A 22,680-nucleotide genomic window follows, 5' to 3' on the forward strand; every position below is an offset into this window, starting at 1 on the left:
GGATTGTTCCTGCCTCACGTTGTATGCTGTATGCTCTATATACTGACACAACCCTGGATGGAGAGATGGATGGAATAATTAAACATGTGCTATGAAGATATTTCAATGTTCCTTATAAATTTTGGAGAATTGGTGTTCTAAGCTCACAGATGGCTTAACATTTATCACAGAAAGAAAAGGAAGGATAGGAATTATGGGTTAGTACGTTTGAAAGAGACAGTACTGCTGCAATAAATTATTTAATTGAGTGCTATGCATGGCGCAGAAAGCATCTTGCCTGAGGCAGGAACAATCTGTGGACAAGGTCCCAGCTCGTCACTACCACTGTGCCACTGTGCCCCTTTGTTTAATACATGCTTAAATTAATTTCATCATGAAAATGATATCAAGATTAAATCTTAGTATTTAAATTGTTCAGAGAGCTGTAATATCATGAATGTAATGGATTCTGTGTCCTGTTTAAGAAGCATGTAGTGAATTGCACACATAGAGCACATAGAAGAACCCAAAGAATACAAAGCATTTAAAGTACTACTTTAATTACAATGGGATTTGAGACACTTGTAAATTAGACAATTTAAAATGAAATGTATGACGTTCTACTTTAATGACAAAATAAACTACGTGATTAAAGTGGAAATGTCAAGATTAAAGTTGACATTTCGACTTTTTCTCCCACTCTGCCTCTATTTTTTTCTTTTCTCTTTACCCTAATACACTTCTGTATGACACTCAGACAGTGGGCTATGAGTCACCTTTTCATGGCAACTTTGATATCTGACCACTTATTTTTTAATGTGGGCACTGTGCGACTTTCTGAGCTTGAACTTTCAAGTGTCCCCGCCACTTTGTATCACTTAATCAACTTAATTTTGTTGTTTATACCACTGCTTAAGTCAACAAATTGTTAGTTTTTCCTTGCCTCAACTTCACATTCGCTATTGCCTCTTCACAAAATGCTTATCTTCAAGGACTATTTATATTTATTTGCATATTCAAAGGGGCGTAATTCTGGGAGGAGTCAGATGTAGTAGAAGAACGTGGAAGATGGCATATGAATAACCACTGCCCTCCTGTAGGTATCTCTGGCACTGCCCTCCTGAGGTTTAAGTCCTATGTGTCTGATAGACCACAGCAGGCCCAGCTCAGAGCCATTTACACCAGGAGGTCCTCACAGCTCTGTCTTCGGCCCTCTGCTCTTCTCGATCTCCATGCTTTGCATTGGCCTTGTTATTTGTAGCTTTGGACTGCATTCTCATTTTTATGTCATTAAGAGATTAGGTTGGCCCAAATATCTGCAGCCACTACGACCCTCTGGGAGTGACTTTACAGACTCTTTTGACTTTGTCAACACCCACCCTGAAAGTACAAATCCGGTTTGACTCCTCATTCACACGTGTATGCACTTAGTGGCCACTTTATTAGGTACATTTAGTTTTTAACAAATCACCTAATCCTTCAAACAGCCAATCATGTGGCAGAAATTCCACATATGGAATATGCAGACTTGGTCAGGGAGGCTAACTGTGGTTTGAATGACTGAGGTGTGTGATGTTGTGACTTTGATTATGTTTGACTTTTGGTGTCACACCAGGGAGTCCTAGCATATTAGAATCTGCTGCTGTCCTGGGATTGTCACAGATTATAGTCTAAGGTGACACAAAGTGAAGTGACAAACCAAAAACATTCAGGGATTGGTGGCTGTTTGGGTGGAAACACAGTAGTTAATTAAAGAGATGAGAAGAGTACAGCTGGACGTATTCAAGATAAGATAAAGGACACAAAACACTCAAATGTCACCTCTTTATGAAGGAGCTTTGTGGACCACGATCTCTGAACACACTGGTGGGCTACATCAGCTGATGACCAGGCCGGGGTCTGCTGCTGTCAGCTCTGAAGAGGACAATGAGACCACAGTGGCTGTGTGATCAGCAAAACTGAAGATTTGAAACATGTCACCTGGCCTGATGGATCTCAGTTTCTACAATGACATGTCAATGGTGGTCTGCTCTGATTGGGCCTAAGCAGTGTGTGTCCACAACTCATCCTTCCCTGTTGGCTACAGTGTTATGTTGTCATAATGTTTTCTTGTTAAACATTACACCTCTTGATATCAGTCAAGTGTCATTGGATTGTTACAGTGTACCTCAGAATTGTGGCTGACCACACACATCCATTAATGGTGAACTCTTTTAAAAATGGAGGATATCAGCAGGATAACACGACATGTCACAGAGCAGGTGTCACCTCAAGGTTACTCATCTAACATGACTTCAGTTTACACCAATGGCTGCACGTCCAGACCAATAAAGCACTACTGGGATGAGCTGGAACTGCGTCCATACTCATGGGGTCTAAATGACTATCTCAGCGGCTCAATGCCTTTGAACTTCAAATAAGAAAAAGAAGAAATCTGTGAAGGAAAAACTACTGAGAAAAAAGGAGAAAACGCTTATGGACCTCCAGTTCTCGTCCCCATCCTAAACATGTCACTTGTCATTGAGGTTTGACCTCGGCAGACTAAGCTGGTGCAGGTTGTGACGTCAGTCCGAGGCTTCAGACCCTCATGTTTGTTGTCCTCTTCACTCAGATGACTTTCTTTTCATGAGGACACTAAAGATGTCCCCTCAGTGACTGTGACGTGTGTTGAACCCGAGTCTCTGTGGCCTGTAGACACACTAAGGCTGTGTGCTGTATGAGCCAATCAATGATCAGAGTCCAGCAAATGTTACAAACTTCAGGAAAAAATGACTGACATGCAGCATTATGGGATGGGAGGAGTGGGCAACATTAAAGGAGATGGAAATGGAAAAGTTATATGGGATATCAGGGCCAGGAGGAGTGGAGAACAAATGGACCCTCAACTCACCTTTGACACCCACATCAAACACCTCTGTAAGTCTTTTTTCTACCACCTCAAGAACATTGCTAAACTCTGACCAACTCTCACCCTGGCAGATGCAGAGAAGCTCGTCCATGCCTTTGTCTCATCCAGGCTGGATTACTGTAATGCACTCCTCATCGGGATCCTGGCAAGAGTATTCAGAGACTCCAGTATATTCAGAACAGCGCTGCCAGGATCCTGATGAGGGTGCGAAAGCATGACCATATCACCCCAATCCTGAAAACCCTTCACTGGCTCCCTGTCCCACTCAGAATTGAGTACAAGGTTGTTCTCCTCACCCATCGGTGCATTTATAGACATGCCCCCCTTTACTTACAGGAACTCCTTACCCCTCATACCTCCTTGCGCACTCTCCGCTCTGTACACACTAACACTCTCCAAGTCCCTAGAACCAAGCTTCGCAATATGGGTGATAGGGCTTTGTCATCTGTGGCGCCGAGACTGTGGCACCCACTCCCTGATTACCTGAGAGCCCGGCAGTCGACTGATGTTTTTAAACGGAATCTAAAAACTCATCTTTTTAGAAAAATATTTTGTTAAAGTATAAATAGATTTTCTTGTTTTATTATTTTTATTTTTACTCTGCAGCACTTTGAGATTTCTAAAAAAAACTGCTCAAAACAATTAAAGGAACACTTTGAAAACACATCAGATCTCAATGGGAAAAAGAAATCCTCCTGGATATCTATACTGATATAGACTGGGTAATGTGTTAGGAACGAAAGGATGCCACATCGTTTGATGGAAATGAAAATGATCAACCTACAGAGCCCTGAATTCAAAGACGCCCCAAAAATCAGAGGGAAAAAATGATGTGGCAGGCTAGTCCATTTTGCCCAAATTGAATTGCAGCAACTCCAAATTGTACGCAGCACTTTGTATGGCCCCTGTGTTCTTGTATACATGCCTGACAACATCGGTGCATGCTTCTAATGAGATGACAGATGGTGTTGTGGGGGATCTCCTCCCAGATCTGGACCAGGACATCACTGAGCTCCTGGACAGTCTGAGGTGCAACCTGGTGGCATTGGATGGACCAAAACATAATGTCCCAGAGGTGTTCTATTGGATTTAGGTCAGGAAAGTGTGGTGGCCAGTCAATGGTATCAATTCCTTCATCCTCCAGGAACTGCCTGCATACTCTCACCACATGAGGCCAGGAATTGTCGTGCACCAGGAGCCACTGTACCAGCATAGGGTCTGACAATGGGTCCAAGGATTTCATCCTGATACCTAATGGCAGCCAAGGTGCCTTTGTCAAGCCTGTAGCGGTCTGTGTGACCCTCCATGGATATGCCTCCCCAGACAATCATTAACCCACCACCAAACTGCTCATGCTGAATGATGTTACAGGCAGCATAATGTTCTCCATGGCTTCTCCAGACCCTTTCACTTCTGTCACGTGCTCAGGGTGAACCTGCTCTCATCTGTAAAAAGCACAGGGCACCAGTGGTGCATCTGCCAATTCTGGTATTCTATGGCGAATGCCAATCGAGCTGCATGCTGCTGGGCAGTGAGCTCAGGGCCCATTAGAGGACATGGGGCCCTTGGGTCACCCTCATGAAGTCTTTCTGGTTGTTTGGTCAGAGACATTCACACCAGTGGCCTGCTGGAGGTCATTTTGTAGGGCTCTGGCAGTGCTCATCCTGTTCCTCCTTGCCCAAAGGAGAAGATACTGGTCCTGCTGATGGGTTATGGACCTTCTATGGCCCTCTCCAGCTCTCCTAGAGTAACTGCTTGTCTCCTAGAATCTCCTCCATGCCCTTGAGACTGTGCAGGGAGACACAGCAAACCTTCTGGCAATGACACGTATTGATGTGCCATCCTGGAGAAGTTGGACTACCTGTGCAACCTCTGTAGGGTCCAGGTATCACCGCGAGCTACCAGTAGTGACACTGACTGTAGCCAAATGCAAAACTAGTGAAGAAACAGTCAGAAAAGATGAGGAGGGAAAAATGTCAGTGGCCTCCACCTGTTAAACCATTCCTGTTTTGGGGGTCATCTCATTGTTGCCCCTCTAGTGCATCTGTTGTTAATTTCATTAACACCACAGCAGCTGAAACTGATTAACAACCCCCTCTGCTACTTAACTGACCAGATTAATATCCCAGAAGTTTCATTGACTTTATGCTATACTCTGATTAAAAAGTGTTCCTTTCATTCTTTTGAGCAGTATATGAAGTGCAATATAAGTAACATTTATTATTATTATTATTATTATTATTATTATTTCTGCACCATCTTTCTGCCACGTCTTTATTTCTTTTTCCGCTGCTGTGGTCTATAAGGACAAGACTGAATCAGCAGGCAACTCAGTTTCTTCCACCAGATGCAAGAAAAAAAAAAATAGTGGTGAGGTGAAATTCTATGCAGCTTTTTTCACTCATATGTCTACCCTCACTAACCACATCTGTTTTTCCTGTATGGGCTTGACATTTAACTATGTCAAGTGCAATTGGTAGCTGTATCGCATCTAATAAACGCTCAAACAGTATATGATGCTGAATCGGTTTTCCAGTACAGGTTCTGTAGCCCCTTAATTTCCACAAGGAGACATGGGTGTGGCATATTCCAAAGGCATATCTAGAATCAGTATAGATAGTTACTTATCTATTTTTAAACACTTGGAGGGTGCGTGTGAAAGCATGCAACTCAGCAGCTTGTGCGGATAGGTTAGAATTTATCTTCCCTGCTTCCAGCAGGTGTGTATCCTGTACTACTGCATAACTGGCGGATGGGCTTCCATTATCTAGTCTTAATGAACACCCATCCACAAACACCGTTGCTCCTTCTTCTAGCGGGGTCTCTTTTAAATCATCCCTAGGTTTGGTGACTGCTAGTATTTCTTGCTCACAATTATTTGGCTCTTTGTCCGTTTCCATTGGCAGGAGAATCACAGGGTTTAATGTATTACATTGTTTGGGCTTAACGTTAGCAAGAGAATGCAACACATTTTGATGAGTCGCCCAAGCAGCTGTCAAATGAGATGTTCTTGCCTGTACTAAGATAGAATGTACTGCATGTGGTACCTTAACAGTTAAGACTCATGAGAACAACATCTGAGCATGCTAATATGGCCTCTTGTTGCTGCAACAACTGCTTTCAAACAGGCTGGGATTGTAGCTGCCACTGAATCCAGTTTTTTTTTAGAATAGTATGTGACCGGTCTTTGTCTATCTCCATGTTGTTGAGTTAGTACTGCAGTCATATACCTCCCTTTCTCGTCCATGAACAGAGTTAAAGGACAAGACTAGTCCAGAAGTCTTAACGCAGGTGGAGACATTAAAATTTGTTTTATATCAGTAAGGGCCTTTTCAGCCTGCTCCGGCCATGAAACTTTGTCAGTAAGGGCTAAGTCCAGAGAATTAGCTAGATCCTGGAGTGGCTGTGCCCGTTCTACAAAATCGTGAACCCATTGCCGTCAATATCCCAACATTCCTAACATGGACATAACTTGCTGCTTAGTTGTTGGTTGAGGTAAATTCTGAATAGCCTTGATTCTATCATTACATAGGGCATGTTGCCCTGCAGTTAAATCATGACCCAAGTACTTGACTTTTCTTTGTATCAGTTGTAACTTTTTCTGGGACACATTGTGCCTGTTTTCCACTGTGTCTTCTTCGCATTGTTCCTAAGTCTCAGAGCATAACAACAAATAATAATAAATAATAATAATACATTTTATTTATAGGCGCCTTTCAACACTCAAGGACACCGTACACTTTACACAACACCCAACACACAATACAGTACAGTGTTTACATAGAGAAGGCAAGTTTAAAAAGATGAGTTTTGACTGAAGACTTAAACAGAGAGAATGAATTTATGTTTCTAATCTCAGGAGGCAGTGCATTCCAAAGTCGGGGGGCAGAACGACTGAAAGCTCTGTTCCCCATTGTGGAAAGACGAGCGGAAGGAACAGTCAATTTAATTGAGGAGGATGATCTAAGAGTACGGGAAGGGGTGACAATGTGGAGAAGGTTAGACAGGTATGGGGGGGCTAAATCATGAATAGCTTTAAAGGTTAGCAGAAGGATTTTAAACTCCATGCGGAACTTGACAGGGAGCCAGTGAAGTTGATGCAGAACAGGAGTGATGTGGTGAGTAGAAGGAGATCACGTGATAATACGCGCGGCTGAGTTCTGGACTAATTGAAGTTTGTGAAGAGTTTTTTGAGGGAGACCAAAAAGAAGAGAGTTACAATAGTCAAGGCGAGAGGTGACAAGGCTATGAACAAGAACTGCAGCAGAGTGAGGGGTGAGAGAGGAACGGAGACGGTTGATATTACGTAGGTGGAAGTAGGCAGATCGTGTAATAGTATTGATGTGTGAAAGAAAGGAGAGGTTATTATCCAAGATGACACCAAGACTTTTGGCCTGAGAGGAGGGGGATAGAGTACAGTTATCAATTATAATAGGGAAGTTATGGGATTTGGATAATGTGGATTTTGTACCAATAAGAAGGATCTCTGTTTTATCACTGTTGAGTTTAAGAAAATTAAAATGTAAACCAGTTTTTGATTTCGGCCAGACAGTCAGTAAGGGTGGTAGGTGGGAGGGTGATTGTGGGTGAAGATGAAAAATAAAGCTGGGTGTCATCTGCATAACAGTGGAAATGGATATTATATTTCCTGAAAATATTGCCCAGAGGAAGGAGATAGATGGTGAACAGAAGGGGGCCCAAGACAGAGCCTTGAGGCACTCCTGAGGTAACGGATACAGAGTGAGATGAAAATGATTTGAGCTGTATGAATTGGGAGCGGCCAGAAAGGTAGGATGTGAACCAGTTATAGACATTGTGGGTGACACCAATGGAAGATAGTCTATTGAGAAGAATGGAATGAGAAATGGAGTCAAAAGCCGCACTCAAATCAAGTAGTATGAGGATAGAGAGTAAGCCGGAGTCTGCTGCCATGAGAAGATCGTTAGTTATTTTGATTAATGCAGTTTCTGTACTATGGAGTGGGCGGAAACCAGACTGGAATTGTTCATACAGGTTATTCAGGGATAAGTGAGAGTGGAGCTGTTTGGCTACCACTTTTTCTAGGATTTTGGATAAGAAAGGTAGGTTAGAGATTGGACGCAGGTTGTTAAAATTAGATGGATCGGCGCCGATTTTTTTTAAAAATTGGGGTTACTACAGCAGTTTTGAATGAAATCAACTCCATGCTGCACCATTGGCCCCCTTTGGCCAATAACCTTCGTAATTTTTTGCTAATTCTTGTTCATACACACATGGAGCCTCTGTATATCCCTGTGGCATCACAGTCCAGGTCCAGTGCGTCCCTTTTAAAGAGAAAACAAACCAGAACTGGGATTCAGGGTGAACAGGAATAGAAAAGAAAGCATTCATGAGATCAATAACAGAAAACCATGAGCCATCCGCTTTTCTAACTGGAAGAATAGGAGAGTTCACAGGAGAGTATTGGATCAGAATAATAGCACCCCAGTGAACTAAATCAGCATGATCAATGGTAATACCGGCCTCGGCCACAGGCGAAAGAGGATATTGTGCATGATGTGGAGAGAAGGATGACTTTGGGTAAATGACCAAGGGTTCAACATAACTATCCGGCCACAATCATTTTTTCCTTGTGCCCAGAGAAATGAAGGAAGTGAATCTAACCAAGAAATTTGTAGGGAATACAATGTGGGGGTAGGAGAGGGAGAAGAGTGGCAAAGAGAGCATGTTACACATAAAACTACCTCTATTGCAACTTTCCTAACTGTCCATTCCTCCCTTTCCTGACATGCTAATACCCATGGTCCCACATTATGCCCCTGGAGGTGAGCAGATTTAGCAATGGAGACATGCGGGATAGAACCACCCCAGAAGAAAGCTACTTGTTGTGACGAAAGGGAGACTGCTGCTCCAGCCAATTCTGCAAAGATATAATAATTTGTTAGGCAAATAGTCTCTATTTTGATAGCACTGGCTAGAAAGTCAGAGAGCCAGACTTCACCATAATGCAGTCCAAAAAATTGTGCAGTACAATGAAAAGATTTTGAACAATGTAATTCAGGAGGAACCTGGGACAGCAGAGATTCTTGTTGTTTTGAAGAAAACATGAACAACCCAGGCAGCATAGGAGGATGTAATGGCAGTGGTCAGTGCAAAGGCGGTGTGTTTTTCTGATGTGACCTCCATTCCCTTTTTCATAACTGAAATACAAAGGGACAGGTGGGCCATCAAATCTCTTCCAAAAAGATTCACTGGGCATAGAGGGCCGAGTAAGAATCAATGTTTCAACAGGATGTAGAACAGGATCTGGTGAAGAAAGAGCTAGAACATGTTGGCTGCCCAGAGGCAGTTAAGAAAGTAACAGTGTCAATTATGGAGGGGATCCCCGGCACCTGGGAAGGAGTTAATGTGGACCAGGTAGCCCTGGTGTCCACCAGAAAGCGGGTGCTTTGTCCAGCCACTAAAAGAGTTATCATAGGGTCAGTTTCAGGGTGCCAAGTAAGGAGGAGAAACTGACCCAGAGTCTTCATTCCTAGGTTTGCCAGTCGCCATGCTGACCAGTAATAGTAGGCCACGAGTAGGACTGCCCTTGGATGTCATCTGGTGAAAACGGCAATTGCTGTTGTCCATGGCGGTGGGGACAGTCATGGCGAAAGTGTCCAGACTGGCCACAGTGATAGCAAGTATGAGGTGAGGAGTTCTGCCCCGGTCCCCTTGCTTCTGGCCAGGGTGTGTCTCCTTGGACACCTTGCTTGGGAGCTGTATTTCCAGAATAAAAATGAACCTGTGTCACCAGTAACTTCTGTTGCGTCTTGTCAGCCTTATCCTTGGTGTTTATTTCAGCATGCTCAGCATGGTGTTTAACCTCAGCAAAATCTGCTCCTTCCCAGCCTAGACAGGTAGAATGTTCACTTTTCTGCAAATCAGGTTTCAGTCCGTTTACATATAGTGGGACCACTGCTTTTTGATGTTCATTTCCCTCTGGCAACCTTGAATGATTTTCCAACAGGTCTCCAAGGCGATGTTCCCATTCCGATACTGACTCACCTTCCTTTATCTTGGCATGTTTCAACTGGGACCAGTCAGTGGTTTTCTTATATTTTTATGTTATTCATCCCTATAACTGTGTCCATTGAGTGTTGAACTGATCACCTTCATTCCCCTGCTGACCCAGCGTCTCATTCCATTGCCCCCCAATGTCATTCCAGCCCGATCCCAACTTTCTCCTAAGTACTTGAGTCCATTCTGCAGCATTCGGTTTATACATATTATCTAATTGACAGAGGGCTGCCACATACTTCTCTCCCCTTACTTCTTTTGTTCAGTCTTTTGAGTTGGCAGTTGCATTACCAAAACCAATATTTACTTTTCAGCCATCATTTTCATCTGGCTTGCTAATCCCTCATTGCGCTTCAGCATCACCTCCAGGGCTCTATCCTTAATCACTAACTCCCACCTGTCAAACATATCCATGGCCCTCTTTTACAAAACCATTGCTTGTTTCTACATAAAATATTCCAACTTCTTGCATTTCATTCATATCACTGGAACCCTGCACCTCTGCTGGTTCCACTGCTTACATTCTTTGTTAAATTTTAATGCTGTTTTTTGTTTTACATTACGTTTTTCCTTCCCTTTGGTTCATTTTCTGAAAATAATCCTCTGAACAGAGGCTTCTCATTCACACCCCAGACCTACTGAATGTTTCTGTAGCGAGTTTCCCATTTCCAACCAGCTCACTTACACACCATGCAGCTCAGTGTCCCTTATTCCTATGTAAATCCCTGACCATGAGGTACTGTAAAGCTATTTCAAACTTCCAATCTCTTCCTTCTAGTTCCGAGCCTACCTAAGGCTCTGTCTCATTCTAAGAGGTGTTCTAACAGTACATACATGGTATCCTATGAGGATGGTAAGAAACGGTTGTACTCACAGGTCACTGGTCTTGTTCCTATCTGCAATCACACCTTTACTCGGGTTCTTAAGAAAGAAGGCAGTCTGAGGCTCACAGTTCCTAGTCCTTATTGGGGATGAGCCAGTTCTAACTTTTTCCGGGGCTGGTCTCACCAGACATAACTATTTCACTGGTCCTCTCTGGATCCCTCAGTTGGACTCAGACCTGGAGCCTGCAGCCGCTACCCGCCCCATGTTTGTGCACCAGAAAAACTGTGGAAGAAATCTCCAAGGAAGACAGGAGTCCTTAATCAAATAAGTCAGGCACTGGTGAGTGCATGGATTCAAGCATTGTAAGACAGAAGAGCAAAGTTCCCCTTTTCGGCTGTTTTTTTTATATTTTTCTCCCCCACCATTCCCCTTACATATCAAGCATACAAAAAATAATTTATTTGAGCATTTCTGGCTTTATTGTGTAATTTAGCCATTCATTTCTTTTCTACATGTCAGATAGACCCTTAAAACAAGAAGTGAGCTTTGTCTTATTTTTGTGTCTCAAGCACGCCTCTTAAGAAGAAGTCATCCTAGGTCAACTCACTGCACCCCGTCTTATGACAGATGCCTGTATGAGTAACTTTTTACTTCAGATATCAGCTTTTTTAATCCTTAGTAGTGTGTAAGCAGTTAATTTTCTTTCACAGGGAGCTTCAGGTTTGGTTGACGTCAGACACTCAGATTTCTTATAAGACGTCCTGGACTGTCAGATGAACACATCTGATCACCTTGAGAGAAATTTCTCCATCACAGTCCTGATAATAATATGAATATGGATAATAAGAAGTACAATACTGTCACCTGACGTCACCTCTGAGCCACTTGTCCTTGTCCCATCTCGCTCCTCATTCTTCAGATCTTGTTGTGTCCATCGATTTCATCCAAAAGTGTGAAGTTAGCGTCACTGATGGGCTTTGGCTTACACCTGTGATTTGAACTCAAATCCTCTGATTTGATGTTCATTTAATGTTTTCTCTGAATATTTACTCACTGACTTGTCACAGCACATTCATTCTCATCGTAATTTTCTCAAATGTTATTCATATTTCCAGTTCAGTTCCCTTTATTGTCACTCTTGTCTTTATTTCCCTCAAAGTCCTGTGACTACCTTGCTGTGTCTGTGTCCAGGTGGCTCATTCAAAGTGACACATTGAGTTAGCGGTGGTGGTCAGCCCTGTCCCTAAGCCACTGGGCTACACTTACTGAGGTGACACATGAGCTTTGACAGAGCAGATGGTGGACTTGTGTTACTTTTGGTGGAGGTTTCAGATTTCAAAGCTTGTGAAGGTCCTGCCACCTTTAGCCCACCCACTTGCTGTCCATTGGCCTGTCCTGCCTGATTTGATGACAAAAGAAATCACAAAGAGATGACCTGATGATGTCAACAAGAGGGGGACAAAGATGGCAGTCACGTGACCCCCAAATGTGGCAGGGCTGTTCATTTCTAATACCCAAGAAGAAGCTCAAATACAAAAAGGAAAGAATCCAAAGACACCAAAGAGAACTGTGATGGTTTGAGAGAAGCTCAGGGTCAACTGGAATTCAGCATCTCAGCTCATCTTCATCGGTCTGTGAAGATCAGGAAACAAATCCAAAGAACAAGAACATCCAATAATAAATGTGGAGAATGTGACAAGAAGATCAGATAAGCGTCTGTTCATAGCCCAGTCCCACATCACACACACATGTCCTTCTAAAGGTTCAAGTGAAGCCCCCAATTGCAGCCTGTCTGAGGGGTCCTGCTTAGCGAGGTCCGACCACATGAACTTCACAGTCTGATGGCCAAAGTGTTCTGTGATTCTCTCAATGCTGTCCTCAGGTCAGACTAACAGATGTCAGTATTCTAGAGTACACACACACACACACACTCCACATAAATGTCACCTTATTTAACACTATAATTACCAGAGCCTACGTAAAAACTCATAGATCTGGCACCCTTTAAATCCCATTACACCTCTCCGTCAGCATCTTTTGTCCTGTAAATGTGCCGATAAAGACAAGCAGCAAGCAGCCGGCTATTCCTTCCCCCACTGACGCAGAACGAGCACAAAGTTCTCCCTGCTCATGCCTGGATTGATTATCTAGGAATGAAGTGCTGGAGTTTTAGAGTGGAAACAATAGATCATTACTTGGAACACATGCATTTCATGTGTGTTTCATTTCTACAGTAATCTGTGTAAACACATTGTTAAAAGGGAAACATTTATCATATTTTAGTAGTAAATGACAAAATGTAGGCATAAACTATATAATGTGTGAAGCCTAAAGTCCAAATAAACGGAAAGGTTCAAGGACAATACAACAGCATCTGTGGCGAACCGGTAAGATTTGCTGACTTGAAATCAAGAGTTCCAGGTTTGATCCCCACTGCATCCTGTATTTGCCATTTTCAGTAGTGAGCTCCTTTTATTGTTAATATTATACAGTACACACATACATTTGGTTTGCATTTGTAACAGATGATGTGCATTTGTAGGACTTGTGAAAGTTACCTTTTTTTCACTTTTATTCTCTCAGTCACGATCACGATACATACTAAGGGGAACTGACGCTGTTAGTTTTTATTTGAAACTGAGAGTAACTGTGGATGTGGGTGATGTTTTGAGACAATGGATCTGGACATTCTCTGATCAGGAGAGATAAAAGCTGACACACAAACGCTGGTGAATCTGCCTTATTCGTATCTCACCGTCACTTGATTTTTTGTTTATTCAATTTTATTGAGAGTTCCTGCTCATACAGAATTAGTATGCACCTTATGGTCTATGATGTCAAAAATAAACAGAGACATACGTATATATGATATTTGGAATTATTCATTCAGAAAGGTCAGTTTAATGCTATATGCAATCATCAGATTCAAATGTTAACAGTTCACACACACGCAAGGACCGAACTTCCTACAGTAAGGCAGAAGACACTGTCAGGTATATAGCGCCTTACCTTATAAGGACAGCGGTGGTCTCAGGGTCAAAGTGCATTTTAGTGAAGACGGCTCAGTCATTGAGCTATTGTACTGTGTGTCCTTCTGTCTGTCTGTCTGTCTGTCCTCACTCGTCTCTCTTCTTCTTCACAGGTTGGACTCTTGTGGTCTCACCTCGGCCTGCTGCTCAGCTCTCTCCTCGGTCCTCTCGTCTCCAAACTCACGGCTGACGTATCTGAACCTGAACTTCAACAACCTGGGAGATTCAGGGGCTCGTCAGCTGTGTGAGGGGCTCAGGAGTGACAACTGTAAATTAGGGACACTGGGGTGAGTAAAGAGGGGGAGGGGTGGGGGTGTGAATGTGTTATGTATGGGTGGGCTGATCACATGACAGCACATGGAGTGACCAGAGTGACAGTGACAAGTGGAACTGACTGAGGTGACAGATAGTAAGGACAACAAAGATAAGGAGAGAAAGACAGAGGAAGATGAGGAAGACCTGCTCTGTCAGATTTGACCACCTACTTGAGCACTGGCCCCTATCTCCTCCACTCTCCTCAAATCCTGCCTTCATGTCCTAATCCTGACTGTCATGACAATAATAAATCGATCCTGTGACACCAGGTCTGTGCCAGCGACCCTGAAGCTCTCTTTTGTATTTCCCCCCATTAGGACAGTCTGGACTTGATGTGACAATCTGAGGTAACAAGTCTCAGTCCATCACTCACTTCTGTATTCTGTCTAAAGTCCTCAAGAGTGTTGTGGCCTCCCAACTCACCAGTCATGTAATTTATAATCAGCTGAGAGCGAACAATAAATGGAGGATTTCAGCAGGATAACACGACATGTCACAAAGCAGGTGTTACCTCAAGGTGGCTCATCTAACATGACGCTGACTTCAGTTGACACCAATGGCTGCATGTCCAGTCTAATAAAGCACTTCTGGGATGAGCTGGAACTGCAAGCGAGGAGCAGAAATGTGAGGCTGAGAAATCTGAAGAACTGCGTGATGTCCACATGGAGACAGAAATCCATAAGGAGCCATTCATGTGACTCAAGGGGACAACACTTTGGAGAATTAAGGCTCTTCAAAGTATCAAGGTGCCCACCTGGTGTGCCTAATAAAGTGGTCACTGGGTGCCCCTGCAGATCTTGAGCACTTTGCTCTTTTCCTGCACACCCGCTTTACACTCTTTTGTCCAGCATCCATGTCTATGTGCACACGTCATCATTTGCACTCACACTCACTCGTCACTCTTTGTGTCTTCTGCTCGTCTCTCCTTGTTGTCCCTCTTGTGTCCCCCATACCAGGTTTGTTCCCCACATGTCCTTTTCTCTAACACTTCACCAGACTGCCCCTCACACTCACACACTTGAACCTTTGCTCCTGTCTGTGCAGATCTCATCTTCATGATGCTCATTTCTATTTCTCATCTTCTTCTTTATTCTCCAAGTATCTCCTCACAAATTCCTAGTCCGGGTGGTGCACCTCCCCAGTAAGGTCACTCTGATTCTGGTCACTCCTGGTTGGGGTCACTAAGTGGCAGGGCCTATGTCAGTAGCAGGAACTGAACACAAGCAGGATGGACAGGCCATCACAGAGGGTACACACTCTGGGGGTCTAACTGACCACCTCAGTGGCTCAATGTCTTTAACACTAGAATTACCAGAGTCTACGAAAAAACTCGTAGATCCGGCCCACCTTAAATCCATTCACACCTCTCCATCAGCCTCTTTTGTCCTGTAAATGTGCCAATTAAGACAAGCAGCAAGCAGCCGGCTATTCCATCCCACACCATCGCAGACAGTTCACAGCATTCTCCCAGCTCATGCCTTGTTTGATTATCTGGGAGTGAGTGAACTGCTGGAGTTTTAGAGTGGAAATAATAGATCGTTATGTGGAACACATGCATTTCATGTGTGTTCTGTTTCTACAGTAATCTGTGCGAACACATTGTTGAAACAGAAACTTTTTCATATTTTAGTAATAAATGTTACAAAATGTAGGCATAAACTATAGAATGTGTGAAGCATGAAGTCCAAAGATCAAATAAACACTTTCACAAGAGGTTCTGTGGCACAATAGTAAGCTTTGCTGACTTGTAATCAAGAGGCCACCAGTTCGATCCCGACTCACTCCTATATTTACCATTTTGAGTAGTGAGCTGCTCTTATTGTTAATATTATGCAGAACACACATACATTTAGTTTGTGACTGTAACAGCCAGTGTACATTTATAGGACTTGTAAAAGTTAACATTTTTTTTTTCACTTTTATTCTCTCAGTCACTATCATGATACATACTACCTCCCCCCCACCCAGAGATCTGACGCTGTTAGTTTTTATTCGAAACTGGGAGTAATTGTAGATGTGAGTGGTGTTTTGAGACAAGGGAACTGGACATTCTCTCTTCTGTAATGAGCCTCTCCTGATCTGACTCTAAGTAACAGCGCCAGCATAAATTCACACCCGATATGACACTGTTCCTTTTCAAATAATATTGCATTAGTGCGATGATGTTTTCTGATTAATTTTATACCCAATGTCCCATATATTTGTCTCTTTCTTTTTTTCCTCCATGCTGTATTGACATCGTGCACCAGAAGGCGTGAGCTTATTCAGTGCAGCAGGAACACTCAATAAAACTGAATTAAAAAAAAATAAAGCGATAATGAGATACGAAGAAGTCAGATTCACCAGCGTTTGTGTGTCAGCTTTTATCCCTTCAGATCAGAGAATGTCCAGTTCCCTTGTCTCAAAACACCACTCACATCTACAGTTATTGCCAGTTTCAAATAAAAACTAACAGCGTCAGATCCCTGAGTTGGGGGCGATAGTATGTATGGTGATCGTGACTGAGAGAATAAAAATGAAAAAAAAAGTACTATAAAGTTAAATAACTTTAACAAGTACAGTACTATAAATGCACACGGTCTGTTACAGACGCAAACCAAAAGTATGTGTGTACTGTATAACATTTACAATAAGAGCAGCTCACTACTGAAAACGGTAAATATAGGAGGCAGTCGGGATTGAACCGTGGACATTTAATTACAAGTCAGCAAATCTTACCGCTGCGCTATGGAAGCTGTTGTAGCATCCTTGAACCCTTTGTGAAAGTGTTTATTTGATCTTTGGACTTCAGGCTTCACACTTTAAACAGTTTATGCCTACATTTTGTAACATTTATTACTAAAATATGATAAATGTTTCCCTTTTAACAATGTGTTTACACAGATTATTATAGAAACGGAACACACATGAAATGCATGTGTTCCAGATAATGATCTATTATTTCCACTCTAAAACTCCAGCAGTTGAGTCACTCCCAGATAATCAAACAAGGCATGAGCTGGGAGAACTTTATGAACTTTCTGTGATGGTGGGGGATGGAATAGCAGGCTGCTTGCTGCTTGTCTTAATCAGCACATTTACAGAAAAAAAGACGCTGACGGAGAGGTGCGAACGGAGTTTTCTCGTAGGCTCTGGTAATTGTAGTGTTAAACATCAAGTAAGAAAAAAAAGAAAACTGTGAAGAAAAAACCACTGAGAGAAAAGGAGGAAACACATGTGGAGCCCCATTTCTCCTCCCCATCCTTAACATGTCACTTGTTTGACCTCAGCAGGCTAACCTCGTGACGTCAGACAGAGTCTTCAAGGCAGGCATCCTGAGCACATGGCGGACCATGGCAGACCCTCATGGTTGTTGTCCCCTTCATTCAGATGACTTTCTTCTCATGAGGACACTAAAGATGTCCCCTCACTGACTGTGACGTGTGTTGAACCCGAGTCTCTGTGGCCTGTAGACACACTAAGGCTGTGTGCTGTATAAGCGAATCAGAGATCAGAGTTCAGAAAATGTTAGAAACGACTGGCATGTGGCATTATAGGATAGGAGGAGTGGCCAACATTAAAGGAGATGGAAATGGAGGACTTATTATGGGATATCAGGAGACAGGAGTCAGTCAGTCCTGTCCATTATGTCACTGATCCCCCAATCAGAGTCTAAGTCCTAATTGTCTAAGTGGTCTGACATCAGGAGAGCCCACCATGACAGACACTCAAGTGTCGCGCTCTCCGATGTCCAGCAGTGACCGGTGTCTCTAAAAAGAATCTGTGGATGGGGTCCTGCAAATCAGTCAAAGCCCCTCAATGTGCTGAGTCCTCAGTGACAGACACAAATCCAAGGTAGTCCCTCCGCTGGACCCTCGAGTGCAGGACACTGTCAGCCTCACGTCCTTCACATTCCTATCCCCATGTCACTTTGAGTGACTTGTCACCAGTCAGTGTGGCAGGAAGGCAGAAGACGCTGTCAGGTATATAGTGCCTTACCTTATAAGGACAGCAGTGGTCTCAGGGTCAAAGTGCATTTCAGTAAAGATGGCGCAGTCATTGAGCCCTTGTGCTGTGTGTCCTTCTGTCTGTCTGTCTGTCCTCACTCATCTCGTCTCTTTTCTTCTCCACAGGTTCAGGTTATGTGGTCTCACCTCGGCCTGCTGCTCAGCTCTCTCCTCGGTCCTCTTGTCTCCAAACTCACAGCTGACATATCTGGATCTGAACGACAACAATCTGGGAGATACAGGGGCTCGTCAGCTGAGTGAGGGTCTTAGGAGTGACAACTGTAAATTAGAAACACTGGAGTGAGTAAAGAAGAGGAGAGGTGGGGGGTATGAATGTGTTATTGATGGGTGGGCTGATCACATGACAGCACATGGAGTGACCAGAGTGACAGTGACAAGTGGAGCTGACTAAGGCGACAGACAGGTAGGACAACAAAGATGAGGAGAAACAGACAGAGGAAGGTGAGAAGGAGGAGGAGTGTGAGATGGACAAGAAAAAGAAGAAATGGAAAGCAGCTGAGTGTCCAGCCAGAGACAGGGGGACAAGGACACAGGGGGGATCAGGACAGCAGACAGTGTGGACAGGAGGAGAAGGGGACATGACAGTCTGTGGGCTGAGGATTATTTGGAACAAACAAGAAAGAGCAGAGCAGCAGACGGGGGGATCAGTGGAAAAGAGGAAGAAACAAGATAGAGGATGAGAGACGAGCAGGAGATGAAATGGGAGAAGACATGAGAGTGAGGAGGAGAAGAGGAAGAGAAAATGAAGAGAGATGGAGCACTAGAGAGACAGACAGGAAGTGACAGACAGGAATTTCTTTATGAAATGTGACTCGACCAGCAGGCCTTCAGAGGATGTTGACCAATCGGTGAGTGGACTGAGTGACTGACAGGCCGACACACGACATGTGACTTAGATGAGCACAAACAATGAGAGTAATTCTGGGTGGCATCAGGGGCATGTCAGTGTGACAGTGCAGTGTGTGTGTGGCGCCCCCTGCTGTTTGTAATCACACTTGTGTTTCCTCACAGGCTGGAGAACAACGGGATCAGTGAGAGTGAGGAGAGGAACCTGAGGTCACTACAGGAGGAGCTGAGGAGGTCTGGACGGCGGCTGACTATCAACACATGGGAAGATCAGCAGTGGTGACCAGACTGACCCTGCTGTCAATGACGGAGCCTCCCATCTGAGCACCCATAAATTCTCCTCTTTCTTCTTTTTATTCTCCTCTCTGCTCTGCTCCTCATTTAATAAACTCTCAATGTTCCCCCAGACTGTGTGCTCCTCCTTTAACATCACTTTTATTTTTAACAAGTTCAGACCCTCAACTGGTGACATAATTCGGTGATTCGGACCTGCAGACCTCCGAGTTTTACCACTAGAGGCAGTAAAGCAATGGGGGTCATCCTCTAAAAAGCCCCCCAAGTCACCTGTCCCACGAGGAGCAAAGAGAGGTGGGCAGTCCATCTGTGGGGTGACAGGAGGCCTGAGGCTGTAGTGACACTGGGGACGAAGCTGGGACAAACCCTGGACAGGACGCTGGTCCACCACCGGACACCATCAGTGCTCATCTCCATTGTTGCTCGGTGTCATTTGAATCTGTGTCTGCTCCATGTCCTCCAAGTCCTGTCTGCCACCTGCTGATTCACCTTTGGTGACACTTTAACTCCCACGAGGCTCAGTTTTGATTTTCATTTTCTTTTTTATTCCATCGTCTCCACTTCACCGCCTCATCCAGTCGTGTCCTCGTGATGCGAAGCGGCCTGAACGAGTGAGCCGTTAAAAAAGAAATAAAAGAAAAGACAAGGTGAACATGGAGGAGTGTGAAGATGGGATGGACTGGCGCCATCAAGGGTGTGGTCCTGATTTGATGTGGACAGAAGGCCACTGAGGGACCACCATCTGAACTGGACTGAGGAGGCTTAGAAAATGGATGGACAAACAGAGGGGAATAAACTGAACTGGGAATTATGAAAGAAACTGGAAAAAAAAACAGTGGGAGTGGGATGAGGGTCTAAAGGAAACAAGTGGGGGACCCCAGCCTGAGGATGGGCTTCTATAGGACAGCTGGATAAGAAAATGAGGAACAGGGACAAGAGTGGGAGCGAAGAAAACAAACAGAGAGATGAACAAGGGGGGCAAAGATGATAGAGTTAGAAAGTGAAGGACAGTCAGAGACACGAGGGGGACGAGGACAGACGAGGAGGAGGAGGAGGAGGAGAGGAAGACGTCAAGTCAAGTCGAGTCAATTTTATTTTTAGAGCTCATTTAAAAACATCAGGGGTCGACCAAAGTGCTGCACAGCTTCACCATAAGTGCCCCAAATACACACAGTAGACACAGTAAAGGAATACTGACAGACAAGTTTAGAAAGCCAAGTAAGAAATGTGGGCTTCAGGTGCAATTTCAGAGTGATCAGAGTCGGTGCTGACCTCCTAGAAAAACGTCGACTACTCCAAAGCTGAGGGGCAGCTACTGCAAACGCACGGCCCCTCTAAGCTAAAGTGGAGAATTCAGCAGAACCAATAAGTTCTGGTCAGAGGACCCCCATAACTATGAGGGAGAGTGCGGGTGTAAGGGGTGTCACAGGCGGCTGGTGGTGGAGCTTAGCCTGGATGCCCGAGGGGACCGGAGGAGGGCTGGTGCCTCCTCCCGACCACGAGGGGGCAACCGCCCTGGTTTTGTTGGTGGCCTCGGGTAGGGGGCTTGGAAGCCCAACCCTGTAGGGGCCCGTGGCCACCACCAGGCGTCGCCCGGTGCCTGAAGAACCCTGGAGTCCAGCACTTCCGCCACACTAGGAAGTGCTGGGGGGAAGAAGACAGGTGACACCTGGAGGGCTTCCGGGTGCGCAGCCGGCACTTCTGCCACACTGGGGCGTGTCCGCGGAGGAATGCAGCTGGAGCCCATCCGGGGTGTGATAAAAAGGGCCGCCTCCCAACAGTCGAGAGCTAGAGTTGGTAGGAAGGAGACAAAGTTTGAGGAGGAGTGGTGGTAAAGAAAGGAAGAGAACTGTTTTGTGCTTGTGTTTTGGGGACTGTGTTTGGGCTGTGTGGCACGGGGAAGATGTGACCCACAGCCGAAGAAAAATTCTTTAGTCTTTGTGGTTTTTATTTGTGCCTCTGTGTCCATCTGTGTAGGGTCTGGCGCCTATATAGTGCCTTTGTTACAGGGGTCAATATGATAAGAGGGGGCTCAACCATTCAGGGTCTTAAAAACCAACAAAACTCAATCCTGCAGTGCATAGGACGCCAGTGTAGAGACGCCAAGACTGGGGTGGTGGGATTGTGTTTGGTGGGCCTGTTAGATGCCTGGCAGCAGCGTTCTGGATGAGCTGAAGACGAGACAAGCGATGGCTGATTAATTCTGATGTGTGATGAGGTACAACAGCCAAGATGAGATGAGACAAACGTGTGAATTGGTGTTTACAATCATCTACAGAGAGAGAGAAAGGGCTCGACCTCCACTAATCACCTTAGTGGACAGACACAGGCGTTTACAACGGAGGTCATCTGTTTGTCACAAATCACAGCAGGATTTTCTGTGAGGTTTACAGTTGGTGGTCAGTGGGCCGAGGTGAACTATAGGAGCACAAGTGAGGTCAGAAGACTAAGAGAATGAAGTGACCTCCATGTCTTAATGTTTTCTGGACATTCCAATAAAGGGTTAAGGGAATTGGTTTGGATCTGCTGAGTGGAAAATATGTCAGAGTGTTATCTTTGTAGAGAAATATCGAGTTATTTAAAAGTTGATACTATGGGCAGAATGTACAGTGAAATAAAGAATAGGCTGCAGAATAGAGAGGGGCCGAGGATGAGGAGGAGAGGTGGACCACCTGACTAAAAGCCTCTGACTGTGATGTGTGACTGAGCCATTGGAAAGCACAAGACGGCGATGAGGATGTCATGGTCAGCTGGATTAAATATTGCACTCAGAGCTAACAGCAACAGGAGAGCAGGACCCCCAGAGTCTCTTATTAAAAAGACAAGGAATGGGAGACAGCAGAGAGCGGTGATATTTATAGAAAATGAAGAAGCAAAACTGACGGACAACAAGACAAGGGAAGACATTTGTGTTTCTAAGGTCAGTTGTTTTATTTTATTTTTTTTCTTTTTTGAACTTTTATTAATTTTATTGCAATCATTCCATACAAATCAATCAATTTTTACAAAAAGTAAAATTAAGAACAAGTTGACCCCCCACTCCTGAGAGAGAGAGCAAGGCAAATGGCGTAAAATTTAAGGCTTGTAAACATACCTAAATTAATAAGTTTGATAAGCCAATAGAGATGAATGCAGAAGACAAAGAAATACAGAAATAATTGCTTCCTCTGTGCTTTAAGAGCTTATTTTAAAATATTACTGATTAGATCCTGCCATGTTTTGAAAAAAGTCTGTACAGATCCTCTAACTGAGTATTTGATTTTTTCCAATTTCAAATAATATAACACATCAGTTTCCTGTTGACTTAAAAGAGGAGAGTTTGGGTTCTTCCAGTTTATCAGAATGAGTCTGCGTGCCAAAAGTGTAGTGAATGCAATCACAATTTGTTTGTCTTTCTCCACTTTAAGACCCTCTGGAAGAACCCCAAACACAGCTGTTA

At 44.1% G+C, this 22,680-nt stretch overlaps 1 protein-coding gene across 1 annotated transcript in view; it reads left to right on the plus strand.

Annotated features, from left to right (window-relative positions):
* Window positions 1-19,355, plus strand: part of LOC120521327 — a 130,514-nt gene extending 111,159 nt beyond the window's left edge. Inside the window, exons 14-16 of the mRNA XM_039743029.1 lie at window positions 13,893-14,066; window positions 18,207-18,380; window positions 19,113-19,355. Coding sequence (XP_039598963.1) covers window positions 13,893-14,066; window positions 18,207-18,380; window positions 19,113-19,230 — 466 coding nt within the window. The 3' untranslated portion in view covers window positions 19,231-19,355. The remainder of the gene's footprint in view (window positions 1-13,892; window positions 14,067-18,206; window positions 18,381-19,112) is intronic.
* The last annotated feature ends 3,325 nt before the right edge of the window (window positions 19,356-22,680 follow it).

This window comes from Polypterus senegalus, chromosome 2 (genome assembly GCF_016835505.1).
Source record: "Polypterus senegalus isolate Bchr_013 chromosome 2, ASM1683550v1, whole genome shotgun sequence".
Taxonomy (NCBI): domain Eukaryota; kingdom Metazoa; phylum Chordata; class Cladistia; order Polypteriformes; family Polypteridae; genus Polypterus; species Polypterus senegalus.